This window comes from Coregonus lavaretus (assembly GCF_964263955.1).
Source record: "Coregonus lavaretus genome assembly, contig: HAP1_SCAFFOLD_327, whole genome shotgun sequence".
NCBI lineage: Eukaryota > Metazoa > Chordata > Actinopteri > Salmoniformes > Salmonidae > Coregonus > Coregonus lavaretus.
The window spans coordinates 250,001-263,481 of record NW_028158326.1 but is presented as its reverse complement, the minus strand read 5'-3'; the positions used below and the strand labels follow the sequence as shown (position 1 = coordinate 263,481).

Here is a 13,481-nt window from a genome sequence, read left to right as displayed (position 1 = left end):
GAGAGAGACAGCGGGGGGGAGAGACAGCGGGGGAGAGAGACAGCGGGGGAGAGAGAGAGAGACAGCGAGGGGGAGAGAGACAGAAGCCATGTTTGTCTGCCGTTAACATGCGCCCTTCTTCCTGATCTTGACCTGATCCTGTCTGTTTACACTTATAATCACAATCAGATCACAATGCGTCTTTTAATCATCTAATTGTCTGATTTTTTTTTTTAAAGATCACAACAAAGGCTGCATGTTAGAACCAGGTATAAACAGGGCTAGAGAGACATATGTGTTTTTGTGTCCTTCTCCTTCCCCCTCTTCTCCTCCTTGAGTTGAAAGTTGTTTCTTTCAGTTTGAATGTTAATCTGGTTATGTTGCTATAGCTACACACCTGTGAACTGAAGATTGGGAGCTGTTGCCTGGAATGTTATTGACATTGAGATTCGTGGAGACTACAGATAATTATCCTAACTCTTAAGGTGTTAGAGAGAGAGAATTAACTCCAAGGTGTTTCAAGTTGAACAGTCTAGCAGTTTTAAGACTCCTCCTGGTATTTAAAGTCCTAATGAATTCATGTTTCTTCTCTTTCTACAGGTCTCAGGCTCGGTTAACATCTACGAACCACTGAAGAGGCTCTGACAAAATAACAGGGGAAAGGAGGACAAGACAGGACAGGACAGGACAGGACAGGACAGGACGAGAGAGAGAGAGAGAGAGAGAGAGAGAGACTATTGAAAAGAAAAGCGGAGGTGGGGTTGGGTAGGATCAGCTTTGTGTCTGTCGGTGTGAGGTTGGGGTGCATGCTTTCCTCTCCAGGGGACATCCTCCTTTGTGTGAGAGATAGTTAGCAAAAGACAAAGAATGCTCAATAAACAGAGAGGAGAGTGTCGAGCGGCGGGGATGCCAGGTCTGGGGAGTTTAGCTCTTGGAAGCAGGACTAGCGTGTTGCTGCTACTGACTCTCATTGTAACCCTGGCTCAAGGGGCCTGGCCACTTGATCAATCCCAGGGACAGGTGGAGGTGCTGGGAGACATGATGGTGGAAGGACCCGGGGAACTGGAGGCCTCCATGCACTCCTCCGTACTCTCAGACTTCCAGGTGGTGGAGGCAGCAGTGGAGGCCTTGGAGCCGGTGGCGGCTGCAGTCCAGCAGTCTGCAGTAGGAGCAGGGGGAGTGTCAGGATTCCCAGACTCGTCTGCTGTAGAGGGCCGGGTTTTCCAGATGAAGGTTCCGGTGAAGACGGACTATACCAGGAACATGGTGAAGGTGAGAGCCCTAACCAATCATTACTGAGGCCCCTGAGGCGCCGTACTGTTACCGGGAAGATCTATATTTACCGTCCATTTGAGAAATGTACTGGACCCCAGATGCATTGGCTGCTTAACCCATAAAGAAATCACATTCATATTATGGTAATGCATCTTAACAGAACATGCAACTCATGTAGTAATGAACCAGCCAATAAAACGTCATTCAAACATTTGCCAAAATGCAATTAGCAGGAAAACACCATTCTAGACCGCGCACCTGATAGCGGTTCGATACACAGTGTGTGACAGAGATGAAAGTCTCTGTTAGAAACTTAGAAAGAGGGGGAAACAAAAGATGCAACAACTAGGATGGGTTTCTCATATGACTAGGATTGTGCCTTTGGCTTCTTGACAACAAAATAAAGTTGATATGAAAACCAATAGACCAGGAGAGAAATGGCATAGCGCTGGGTCCAATAGGGAAGTCAATGGAAATACATTTGTCAAAATTATATAATTACTCCTGTCTATACAGAAATAAATAAAATCATTCAAAATACTTTACCAGAAAGCATGGCTTAGCCACAGAGGAATCAAGGATAATTAGCTTCTTTAAAAAAAAAAAAAATAGCTGTGGATTGTTTCAAATCACAAGCTTGTATGCCTATGCCGTGGTCCTCTGTAGCTCAATTGGTAGAGCACGGCGCTTGTAACGCCAGGGTAGTGGGTTCAATCCCTGGGACCACCCGTACGTAAAAAATGTATGCACACATGACTGTAAGTCGCTTTGGATAAAAGCGTCTGCTAAATGGCATATTATTATTATATTATATTATATTATATTATGCCTATTTGGGAAGCCCGCATTTTCGGGCAGCGCTCGACAATTAAAGGCCTAGCTGATTATTGAGTTGCGGTTGTTAGTGAAAAGCATCTAAAATACTGTATGTGTGAAGATAATGTGTCTTGAGTATAATTTAAAATGTTGAGACAAGGAGAGGGGAGGGATGTGTGTTGTGAAGAAAGATGCGAGTCTCTCTCCAGAATGTCTCAGCTGTCTCCCGCCAATTCTTGCGCATTCATTGTTTAATTGTTTCATTGTGTAAATTGTTTCATTGTGTAAATTGTTTGCCCTTTTTACTTTGATTGTTTTAATCAATTCCCCATTACATACGTCACCAGTAGTAAGTGTACCATTAATATCCGTCATTTGGTATTTCATTAATTTCTGTTAATGCATGTATTAATTACAGTCATTTAGCGTTCTCATTCTCGGCATGAAAACGTTGTTTGCAAAGTTCACAACCTGCTACACTTGTAAGAAACAAGTTTGAGTTTATTTCATAACCATAATTTACGGGATTTGTCTTTTTTATTTTTTTTATTGTCTTTTGTTTGGAATGCTCCACGTGAGTAATGAGCACGTGTCTGGTTTCTCTGTCCTGATAATATTGAGGGAGCGCATAGAAGGAACTGGCCTGCTGAGCAGACATGTAGGAAAGTGTTTTTTGAACATCAATTGTGAATGATGATAAATTAAAACTAAAGTTCCTCACAGTAAGCCATTTGAAAAATTATTTCCGACAATCTCCCCCTCGATAATCACCAATCCTCGGTGTGATAGGCTTCTGCATTGGGCCTATAGGCTATGAGTTCCTTGCGCTCATTTATTTAGCCGCCAATGGATCACGGTGTATCAACGTGTCCATATGGGAGAGGCTGGGGATCTCGCATTAGTTACACTTTTAACTTTTCGGATTTTTATCATTTTAATTCAGATTTTTTGTGATTCACCACGTGACAATGATTTTGAGAAATGGAAACGCTCATATTGAAATTAAACTGTTCTACCAAAATGTGCATATGAAAATCATAACTGCCACGCAGAACGGTAGAAATGGTAGGAAAAATTGTAAGCTTCCCGAAACTTGAAACTCCTCCTATGAAGTCTGTATAAATTTATTGCCTTCACGTTTCCATGATCGGATTTTGCCTATAGGCAACTTTGAAGCAAGGTAAGACGTGCCTCATAATATTAAATAAAACATTCAGGTTTCAAATAGTTAAGTATGTTTTCAAAATGCATACTGCTTCCAGCTCACATTGTGAAGTGGTGGGTGACGCGCTGATAGCCTGTTGCCTGCACTTGAATGTTGAACGGGAGGCACGCTTCAATTGTCAGTTGATAAATAAAAATAGTAGCTCTTTTTAATCGCGCAACAAAACTGTTTTTAACATCTGATTTGCATTTAGAATTTGTGGGCTTATTAAAGCCCATGTTTTATTCCGGCATCCTGCTCAGAATAAGCTCTGTGTGCTGTGCGTGTGATTGTTGTGTTGGATAAATAAGACACATGATGACTAACGAAAATACACAATAAATTATGCAAATTCACCTATAGACCGATAAGCATGACGGTCAAATGTATTTACATCGACTGGTATCGACTGGTATTTCCAATGAATAAAAAGCATTATTTTGCTATGGGATTTTTTATTTTTCTGCTTTTTTATTTTTCTACAAAAACCGGCAGTTGCCAGCTAACATAAACCCTGGTGTGTGTGTGTGTGTGTGCATGCGCGCGCTGTGGGTTTGTGTGTGTGTGTTTGTGTGTGTGTGTGTGTGTGTATGCGCGCGCTGTGTGTGTGTGTTTGTGTGTGTTTTTCTTTACTCACTGAAAGAGGAGGACCCATTCCCTCAAGGATAGTTTGGCCAATCATATTCCCCGCTGCTCTCTAGATATGCATTATTAGTAAATACTGTAAAAGCACATGCAATAGAGATGCCAAACGTTCAGCCTGCTGCACAGACCCTGTAGACTCTAAATCTAACAATACAGCTCCAACTATCATCCTATTGACCATTTATTTTAGCCAATCATCAGTCATCTGAGTCAGTGCGTTACAAGCTGAGTATTCATTGACAAAACTCGGAAATGATGGTTATGAATGAAACCAAAACGTGTTACTCACAAATGTAGCAGGTTGTGAACTCTGCAAACAGTTTCCACTACAGTAATGACAATGGTAGGCTTAATGACTGTAATTAATATATGCATTAACATACATTTACGTTTTCCAAATATGAGACTGATAACGTAGCCGGTACGGCTATCATCCTCGTTTACCGCTTCACCTAATCTTTCCCAACATGACTTTTCTGGCCTTCCCTTCTCTTTATTTTAAACAGCTTCATTTTCACAGCTTTTCTCTTATTGAATTAAACTCTGACATTGTCCTTTTTGCCTCCGTGGATCAAAGTTAACTTATCCTGCCCGTTTTCCTAACCCACACTTGACAACCTCAACCTAAACATGTTGCGACATGTCGATGGAGTCGTTTAAGTCTCGTTTGTTTGGACTAACTTGTACAGTATAGTTTGGTTAGACGTTGGTCTGAGCTGGGCTCGGTGGTTGATTGTGAAACATGCCAACTTTTTGAAATGCATGACCCCAGCACTTATTCCAGCACTGTGTTGCCTCGTCCCATGATAATGCATGACCCCAGCACTTATTCCAGCACTGTGTTGCCTCGTCCCATGATAACTCTCTGAGTCTCCCAGGCTGAGGGTGTAGTCCTTTATTCACAGGATCCTTTCTGCCCTGTCAAACGCATGTTAAAACGTCCCCAGTACCAAACACCAAACCATGGCCCCTTTTGTATATTGAGAATATGGACCCTGACAGCTGGACCAAAGAATGCTAACGCCAAGCCCTATCGCCAAGCCCTATCACCATGCCCTATCACCAAGCCGTATCACCATGCCCTATCACCATGCCCTATCACCATGCCCTATTACCAAGCCCTAACACCAAGCCCTATTACCAAGCCCTATCACCAAGCCCTATCACCAAGCCCTATCACCAAGCCCTATCACCAAGCCCTATCACCAAGCCCTATTACCAAGCCCTATCACCAAGCCCTATCACCAAGCCCTAACACCAAGCCCTATCACCAAGCCCTATCACCAAGCCCTAACACCATGCCCTATCACCAAGCCGTATCACCATGCCCTATCACCATGCCCTATCACCATGCCCTATTACCAAGCCCTAACACCAAGCCCTATTACCAAGCCCTATCACCAAGCCCTATCACCAAGCCCTATCACCAAGCCCTATCACCAAGCCCTATCACCAAGCCCTATTACCAAGCCCTATCACCAAGCCCTATCACCAAGCCCTAACACCAAGCCCTATCACCATGCCCTATCACCAAGCCCTAACACCAAGCCCTATCACCAATACCTATCACCATGCCCTAACACAATTCCCTATCACCATGCCCTATCACCAAGCCCTATCACCAAGCCCTATCACCATGCCCTAACACAATTCCCTATCACCAAGCCCTATCACCAAGCCCTAACACCATGCCCTATCACCAAGCCCTAACACCAAGCCCTATCACCAAGCCCTATCACCAAGCCCTATCACCAAGCCCTATCACCAAGCCCTATCACCAAGCCCTATCAACAAGCCCTATCACCAAGCCCTAACAGCATTTTCTGAAGAGTAGAGTCTCCTTTTTTTCACACACACACACACACACACACACACACACACACACACACACACACACACACACACACACACAGGTAGCCAAAGCACAAGGCTGTAGAGCAAAGCGATCGTTAGTATTGGTCTCACGGTAGTATTGGTCTCACGGTAGTCTAAAGCTACACCCTAGGAAACACAGGCTGTAAGAAGCCTCTAGATGATTCCAAGACTATGCAGGCTTGGCTACTTTCAGGCTTGGCTACTTCAGTGAATAGAAGTATCTTGCGTATTGCAGGGCTTGTTAGATCACAAGGAATGGAAAGAAATGGAACTGTAGAAGACGTATAAGCCACAGCCCTTTTTTCATCTTGTGAGATTCTTGTTGTTTCCAGCCCCACGGCAACACAATATAACAAGCTTTCCTTAATTTTGGGTCAGTCAGGTATTCTGCCACTGTGTACTCTCTGTTTAGGGCCAAATAGCGTTCTAGTTTGCTCAGTTTTTTAAAAAAAATAATTATTTCCAATGTGTCTAGTAATTATCTTTTTGTTTTCTCATGATTTGGTTGGGTCTAATTGTGTTGCTGTCCTGGGGCTCTGTGGGGTCTGTTTGTGTTTGTGAACAGAGCCCCAGGACCAGCTTACTTAGGGGACTCTTCTCCAAGTTCATCTCTCTGTAGGTGATGGCTTTGTTATGGAAGGTTTGGGAATTGCTTATTTTTAAGTGGTTATAGAATTTAACGGCTCTTTTCTGGATTTTGATAATTAGCGGGTATCGGCCTAATTCTGCTCTGCGTGCATTATTTGGTGTTTTACGTTGTACAATGAAGATATTTTTGCAAAATTCTGTCTCAATTTGGTGTTTGTCCCATTTTATCAACTATTGGTTGGTGAGCGGACCCCAGACCTCTCAACCATAAAGGGCAATGGGTTCTATAACTGATTCAAGTATTTTTAGCCAGATCCTAATTGGTATGTCAGATTTTATGTTCCTTTGCCTTGTCGCTCAGATGGTTCACAGCTTTGTGGAAGTTACCTGTGGCGCTGATGTTTAGGCCGAGGTACAGTGGGGGGAAAAAGTATTTAGTCAGCCACCAATTGTGCATGTTCTCCCACTTAAAAAGATGAGAGAGGCCTGTAATTTTCATCATAGGTACACGTCAACTATGACAAACAAATTGAGATTTTTTTTCTCCAGAAAATCACATTGTAGGATTTTTAATGAATTTTCTTTGCAAATTATGGTGGAAAATAAGTATTTGGTCACCTACAAACAAGCAAGATTTCTGGCTCTCACAGACCTGTAACTTCTCCAAATTGTAGTAAACTAATGGACAACAAAACTTTAGGCTTCTACTTCCAGCTTATACATACTATATACATTTTATGTCCTGGTCCCTTTGCAGAAAAACAGCCCCAAAGCATGATGTTTCCACCCCTATGCTTCACAGTAGGTATGGTGTTCTTTGGATGCAACTCAGCATTCTTTGTCCTCCAAACACGACGAGTTGAGTTTTTACCAAAAAGTTATATTTTGGTTTCATCTGACCATATGACATTCTCCAAATCCTCTTCTGGATCATCCAAATGTACTCTAGCAAACTTCAGACGGGTCTGGACATGTACTGGCTTAAGCAGGGGGACACGTCTGGCACTGCAGGATTTGAGTCCCTGGCGGCGTAGTGTGTTACTGATGGTAGGCTTTGTTACTTTGGTCCCTCTGCAGGTCATTCACTAGGTCCCCCCGTGTGGTTCTGGGATTTTTGCTCACCGCTCTTGTGATCATTTTGACCCCACGGGGTGAGATCTTGCGTGGAGCACCAGATCGAGGGAGATTATCAGTGGTCTTGTATGTCTTCCATTTCCTAATAATTGCTCCCACAGTTGATTTCTTCAAACCAAGCTGCTTACCTATTGCAGATTCAGTCTTCCCAGCCTGGTGCAGGTCTACAATTTTGTTTCTGGTGTCCTTTGACAGCTCTTTGGTCTTGGCCATAGTGGAGTTTGGAGTGTGACTGTTTGAGGTTGTGGACAGGTGTATTTTATACTGATAAGATGTTCAAACAGGTGCCATTAATACAGGTAACGAGTGGAGGACAGAGGAGCCTCTTAAAGAAGAAGTTACAGGTCTGTGAGAGCCAGAAATCTTGCTTGTTTGTAGGTGACCAAATACTTATTTTCCACCATAATTTGTAAATAAATGCATTAAAAATCCTACAATGTGATTTTCTGGAGAAAAAAAATTCTCAATTTGTCTGTCATAGTTGACGTGTACCTATGATGAAAATTACAGGCCTCTCTCATCTTTTTTAGTGGGAGAACTTGCACAATTGGTGGCTGACTAAATACTTTTTTCCCCCACTGTATATATACACTGCTCAAAAAAATAAGGGGAACACTAAAATAACACATCCTAGATCTGAATGAATGAAACAATCTTATTAAATACTTTTTTCTTTACATAGTTGAATGTGCTGACAACAAAATCACACAAAAATTATCAATGGAAATCAAATTTATCAACCCATGGAGGTCTGGATTTGGAGTCACCCTCAAAATTGAAGTGGAAAACCACACTACAGGCTGATCTAACTTTAATGTAATGTCCTTAAAACAAGTCAAAATGAGGCTCAGTAGTGTGTGTGGCCTCCACGTGCCTGTATGACCTCCCTACAACGCCTGGGCATGCTCCTGATGAGGTGGCGGATGGTCTCCTGAGGGATCTCCTCCCAGACCTGGACTAAAGCATCCGCCAACTCCTGGACAGTCTGTGGTGCAACGTGGCGTTGGTGGATGGAGCGAGACATGATGTCCCAGATGTGCTCAATTGGATTCAGGTCTGGGGAACGGGCGGGCCAGTCCATAGCATCAATGCCTTCCTCTTGCAGGAACTGCTGACACACTCCAGCCACATGAGTTCTAGCATTGTCTTGCATTAGGAGGAACCAAGGGCCAACCGCACCAGCATATGGTCTCACAAGGGGTCTGAGGATCTTATCTCGGTACCTAATGGCAGTCAGGCTACCTCTGGCGAGCACATGGAGGGCTGTGCGGCCCCCCAAAGAAATGCCACCCCACACCATGACTGACCCACCGCCAAACCGGTCATGCTGGAGGATGTTGCAGGCAGCAGAATGTTCTCCACGGCGTCTCCAGACTCTGTCACGTCTGTCACATGTGCTCAGTGTGAACCTGCTTTCACCTGTGAAGAGCACATGGCGCCAGTGGCGAATTTGCCAATCTTGGTGTTCTCTGACAAATGCCAAACGTCCTGCACGGTGTTGGGCTAAAAGCACAACCCCCACCTGTGGACGTCGGGCCCTCATACCACCCTCATGGAGTCTGTTTCTGACCGTTTGAGCAGACACATGCACATTTGTGGCCTGCTGGAGGTCATTTTGCAGGGCTCTGGCAGTGCTCCTCCTGCTCCTCCTTGCACAAAGGCGGAGGTAGCAGTCCTGCTGCTGGGTTGTTGCCCTCCTACGGCCTCCTCCACGTCTCCTGATGTACTGGCCTGTCTCCTGGTAGCGCCTCCATGCTCTGGACACTACACTGACGGACACAGCAAACCTTCTTGCCACAGCTCGCATTGATGTGCCATCCTGGATGAGCTGCACTACCTGAGCCACTTGTGTGGGTTGTAGACTCCGTCTCATGCTACCACTAGAGTGAAAGCACCGTCAGCATTCAAAAGTGACCAAAACATCAGCCAGGAAGCATAGGAACTGAGAAGTGGTCTGTGGTCACCACCTGCAAAACCAGTCCTTTATTGGGGGTGTCTTGCTAATTGCCTATAATTTCCACCTGTTGTCTATTCCATTTGCACAACAGCATGTGAAATGTATTGTCAATCAGTGTTGCTTCCTAAGTGGACAGTTTGATTTCACAGAAGTGTGATTGACTATATATATATATATCTACCCAAAAAATATGGGAGATTGGAAATGATGCAGACAATTACATTGATGGAAGCCCCAATCTATCTGCAATATTAAAGCTGACCTATACCCTAAAAATTAAAAAAGACAATTTGACATTTGCTCAGTACATTGTTTTCACTGAGGAAATGTATGAGTCTGCTGTTAATGCTCCCTCTCTCTCTCTCTCTCTCTCTCTGTCTCTCTCTCTCTCTCTCTCTCTCTCTCTCTCTCTCTCTCTCTCTCTCTCTCTCTCTCTCTCTCTCTCTCGCATGTGTTGCCATATAATTACATTCTATCAGACTATTCCTGGACACATAGCCTAGAAATCATCATTTTCCGTGATCCACAGTGTGTTTGACAGTGGAAACTAAAACAAGGAAGGGTGTATTCTAGGACTGTGCTCTGGGGTATAATACTATCGCTCTACTGCTGAACACCAATAGAATAGAGTGATATATAAATGTTTTAACAGTTTGAAAATGGATTTGAAAAGAGACCAGTCTCTCATAAACATCTGACTGTCTGCCAAGCTACCCACCCTAACTGCCTGTCTAGCTACCCACCATAACTGTCTGTCTAGCTACACACCCTAGCTGTCTGTCTAGCTACCCATCCTAACTGCCTGTCTAGCTACCCACCATAACTGTCTGTCTAGCTACACACCCTAGCTGTCTGTCTAGCTACCCACCCTAACTGTCAGTCTAGCTACCCATCCTAACTGTCTGTCTAGCTACACACCCTAGCTGTCTGTCTAGCTACCCACCCTAACTGTCTGTCTAGCTCCGCACCCTAACTGTCTGTCTAGCTACCCACCCTAACTGTCTGTCTAGCTACCCACCCTAACTGTCTACCTAGCTACCCAACATAACTGCCTGTCTAGCTACCCAACATAACTGCCTGTCTAGCTACCCACCCTAACTGTTGGTCTAGCTACCCATCCTAACTGTCTGTCTAGCTACCCACCATAACTGTCTGTCTAGCTACCCATCCTAACTGTCTGTCTAGCTACCCGTCCTAACTGTCTGTCTAGCTACCCATCCTAACTGTTGGTCTAGCTACCCATCCTAACTGTCTGTCTAGCTACCCACCATAACTGTTGGTCTAGCTACCCATCCTAACTGTCTGTCTAGCTACCCACCATAACTGTCTGTCTAGCTACCCACCCTAACTGTCTGTCTAGCTACCCATCCTAACTGTCTGTCTAGCTACCCATCCTAACTGTCTGTCTAGCTACCCATCCTAACTGTCTGTCTAGCTACCCATCCTAACTGTCTGTCTAGCTACCCACCCTAACTGTCTGTCTAGCTACCTACCCTAACTGTCTGTCTAGCTAACCATCCTAACTGTCTGTCTAGCTACCCACCCTAACTGTCTGTCTAGCTACCCACCCTAACTGTCTGTCTAGCTACCTCTCCTCCACCTCTCCTCCTCCTCTCCTCCACCTCTCCTCCTCTTCTCCTCCACCTCTCCTCCTCCTCCTCCTCTCCTCCTCCTCTCCTCCTCCTCAACAATAATCCTCATTCTTCCCTCGTAACGCTCATTCATATGAAGCCTTAGTGTGTGTGTGTGTGTGTGTGTGTGTGTGTGTTTGTGTGTGTGTGTGTGTCTGTGTGTGTGTGTGTGTGTGTGGCTACTGTGTTAGCTACTGTCTTACTTACCATCTGGAGTGTATCCCATTGGTTCACAGTGGGATGAATTTGGCTACTGGTGCATCACTGGATTGTTTTTTATAGGTTTAGTGTTTAGTGTTAAAAAGCATACTGTTTAGTGTTCAGTGTTAAAAAGGATACTGTTTAGTGTTATCACTCATGTAGAAAACAGTCTCCTGATTATCATGTGAAGAGTGGTGCCCATCTTGTTTCTATAACACACTGTATAAAGCCAATTAGGCTGATACTGTATGTCAAATACGTTATAGCCTAATTAGGCCTAGCTAATGTATGTCAAAATGGGGAAAGGGTTAGTTAATGGTGGTGAACATGGGTCTAGATCTAGGGCAGAGCAGATCATTAATGTAAACAGTACAGAATGTCTTCAATACTTAGATGTTGATTAGGCTCCATGCCCTGGCAGATTCTACACTCTGATAGTCAGAGACGCTGATAGTCAGAGACGCTGATGGTCAGAGACGCTGATGGTCAGAGACGCTGATAGTCAGAGACGCTGATAGTCAGAGACAATGATAGTGCTGATAGTCAGAGACGCTGATGGTCAGAGACGCTGATGGTCAGAGACGCTGATGGTCAGAGACGCTGATGGTCAGAGATGCTGATAGTCAGAGATGCTGATAGTCAGAGACGCTGATAGTCAGAGACAATGATAGTGCTGATAGTCAGAGACGCTGATGGTCAGAGACGCTGATGGTCAGAGACGCTGATAGTCAGAGACGCTGATAGTCAGAGACGCTGATAGTCAGAGATGCTGATAGTCAGAGACAATGATAGTGTTGATAGTCCGAGACGCTGATAGTCAGAGACGCTGATGGTCAGAGACGCTGATGGTCAGAGACAATGATGGTCAGAGACGCTGATGGTCAGAGACGCTGATAGTCAGAGACAATGATAGTGCTGATAGTCAGAGACGCTGATGGTCAGAGACGCTGATGGTCAGAGACGCTGATAGTCAGAGACAATGATAGTGCTGATAGTCAGAGACGCTGATGGTCAGAGACGCTGATGGTCAGAGACGCTGATGGTCAGAGACGCTGATGGTCAGAGACGCTGATAGTCAGAGACACTGATGGTCAGAGACGCTGATGGTCAGAGACGCTGATGGTCAGAGACGCTGATGGTCAGAGACGCTGATGGTCAGAGACGCTGATAGTCAGAGACGCTGATAGTCAGAGACGCTGATGGTCAGAGACGCTGATAGTCAGAGACGCTGATGGTCAGAGACGCTGATGGTCAGAGACGCTGATGGTCAGAGACGCTGATGGTCAGAGACGCTGATGGTCAGAGACGCTGATAGTCAGAGACGCTGATAGTCAGAGACGCTGATGGTCAGAGATGCTGATAGTCAGAGACAATGATAGTCAGAGACGCTGATAGTCAGAGATGCTGATAGTCAGAGACAATGATAGTGTTGATAGTCAGAGACGCTGATAGTCAGAGACGCTGATAGTCAGAGACAATGATAGTGTTGATAGTCAGAGACAATGATAGTCAGAGACGCTGATGGTCAGAGACGCTGATGGTCAGAGACGCTGATAGTCAGAGACAATGATAGTGCTGATAGTCAGAGACGCTGATGGTCAGAGACGCTGATGGTCAGAGACGCTGATGGTCAGAGACGCTGATGGTCAGAGACGCTGATAGTCAGAGACACTGATGGTCAGAGACGCTGATGGTCAGAGATGCTGATGGTCAGAGACGCTGATGGTCAGAGATGCTGATGGTCAGAGACGCTGATAGTCAGAGACGCTGATGGTCAGAGACGTTGATAGTCAGAGACGCTGATAGTCAGAGACAATGATAGTGCTGATAGTCAGAGTCGCTGATAGTCAGAGACAATGATAGTGCTGATAGTCAGAGTCGCTGATAGTCAGAGGCAATGATAGTGTTGATAGTCAGAGACAATGATAGTCAGAGACGCTGATGGTCAGAGACGCTGATAGTCAGAGACGCTGATAGTGCTGATAGTCAGAGACAATGATAGTGCTGATAGTCAGAGACGCTGATAGTCAGAGACGCTGATGGTCAGAGACGCTGATGGTCAGAGACGCTGATAGTCAGAGACAATGATAGTCAGAGACGCTGATGGTCAGAGACGCTGATGGTCAGAGACGCTGATGGTCAGAGACGCTGATAGTCAGAGACGCTGATAGTGCTG

General features: G+C 44.9%; 1 protein-coding gene across 1 annotated transcript in view; it reads left to right on the top strand.

Annotated features, from left to right (window-relative positions):
• Positions 1–578: 578 nt before the first annotated feature.
• LOC311124125 (dystroglycan 1-like) overlaps positions 579–13,481 on the top strand; it is a 30,587-nt gene continuing 17,684 nt past the window's right edge. Inside the window, exon 1 of the mRNA XM_084198334.1 lies at positions 579–1,251. Coding sequence (XP_084054460.1) covers positions 847–1,251 — 405 coding nt within the window. The 5' untranslated portion in view covers positions 579–846. The remainder of the gene's footprint in view (positions 1,252–13,481) is intronic.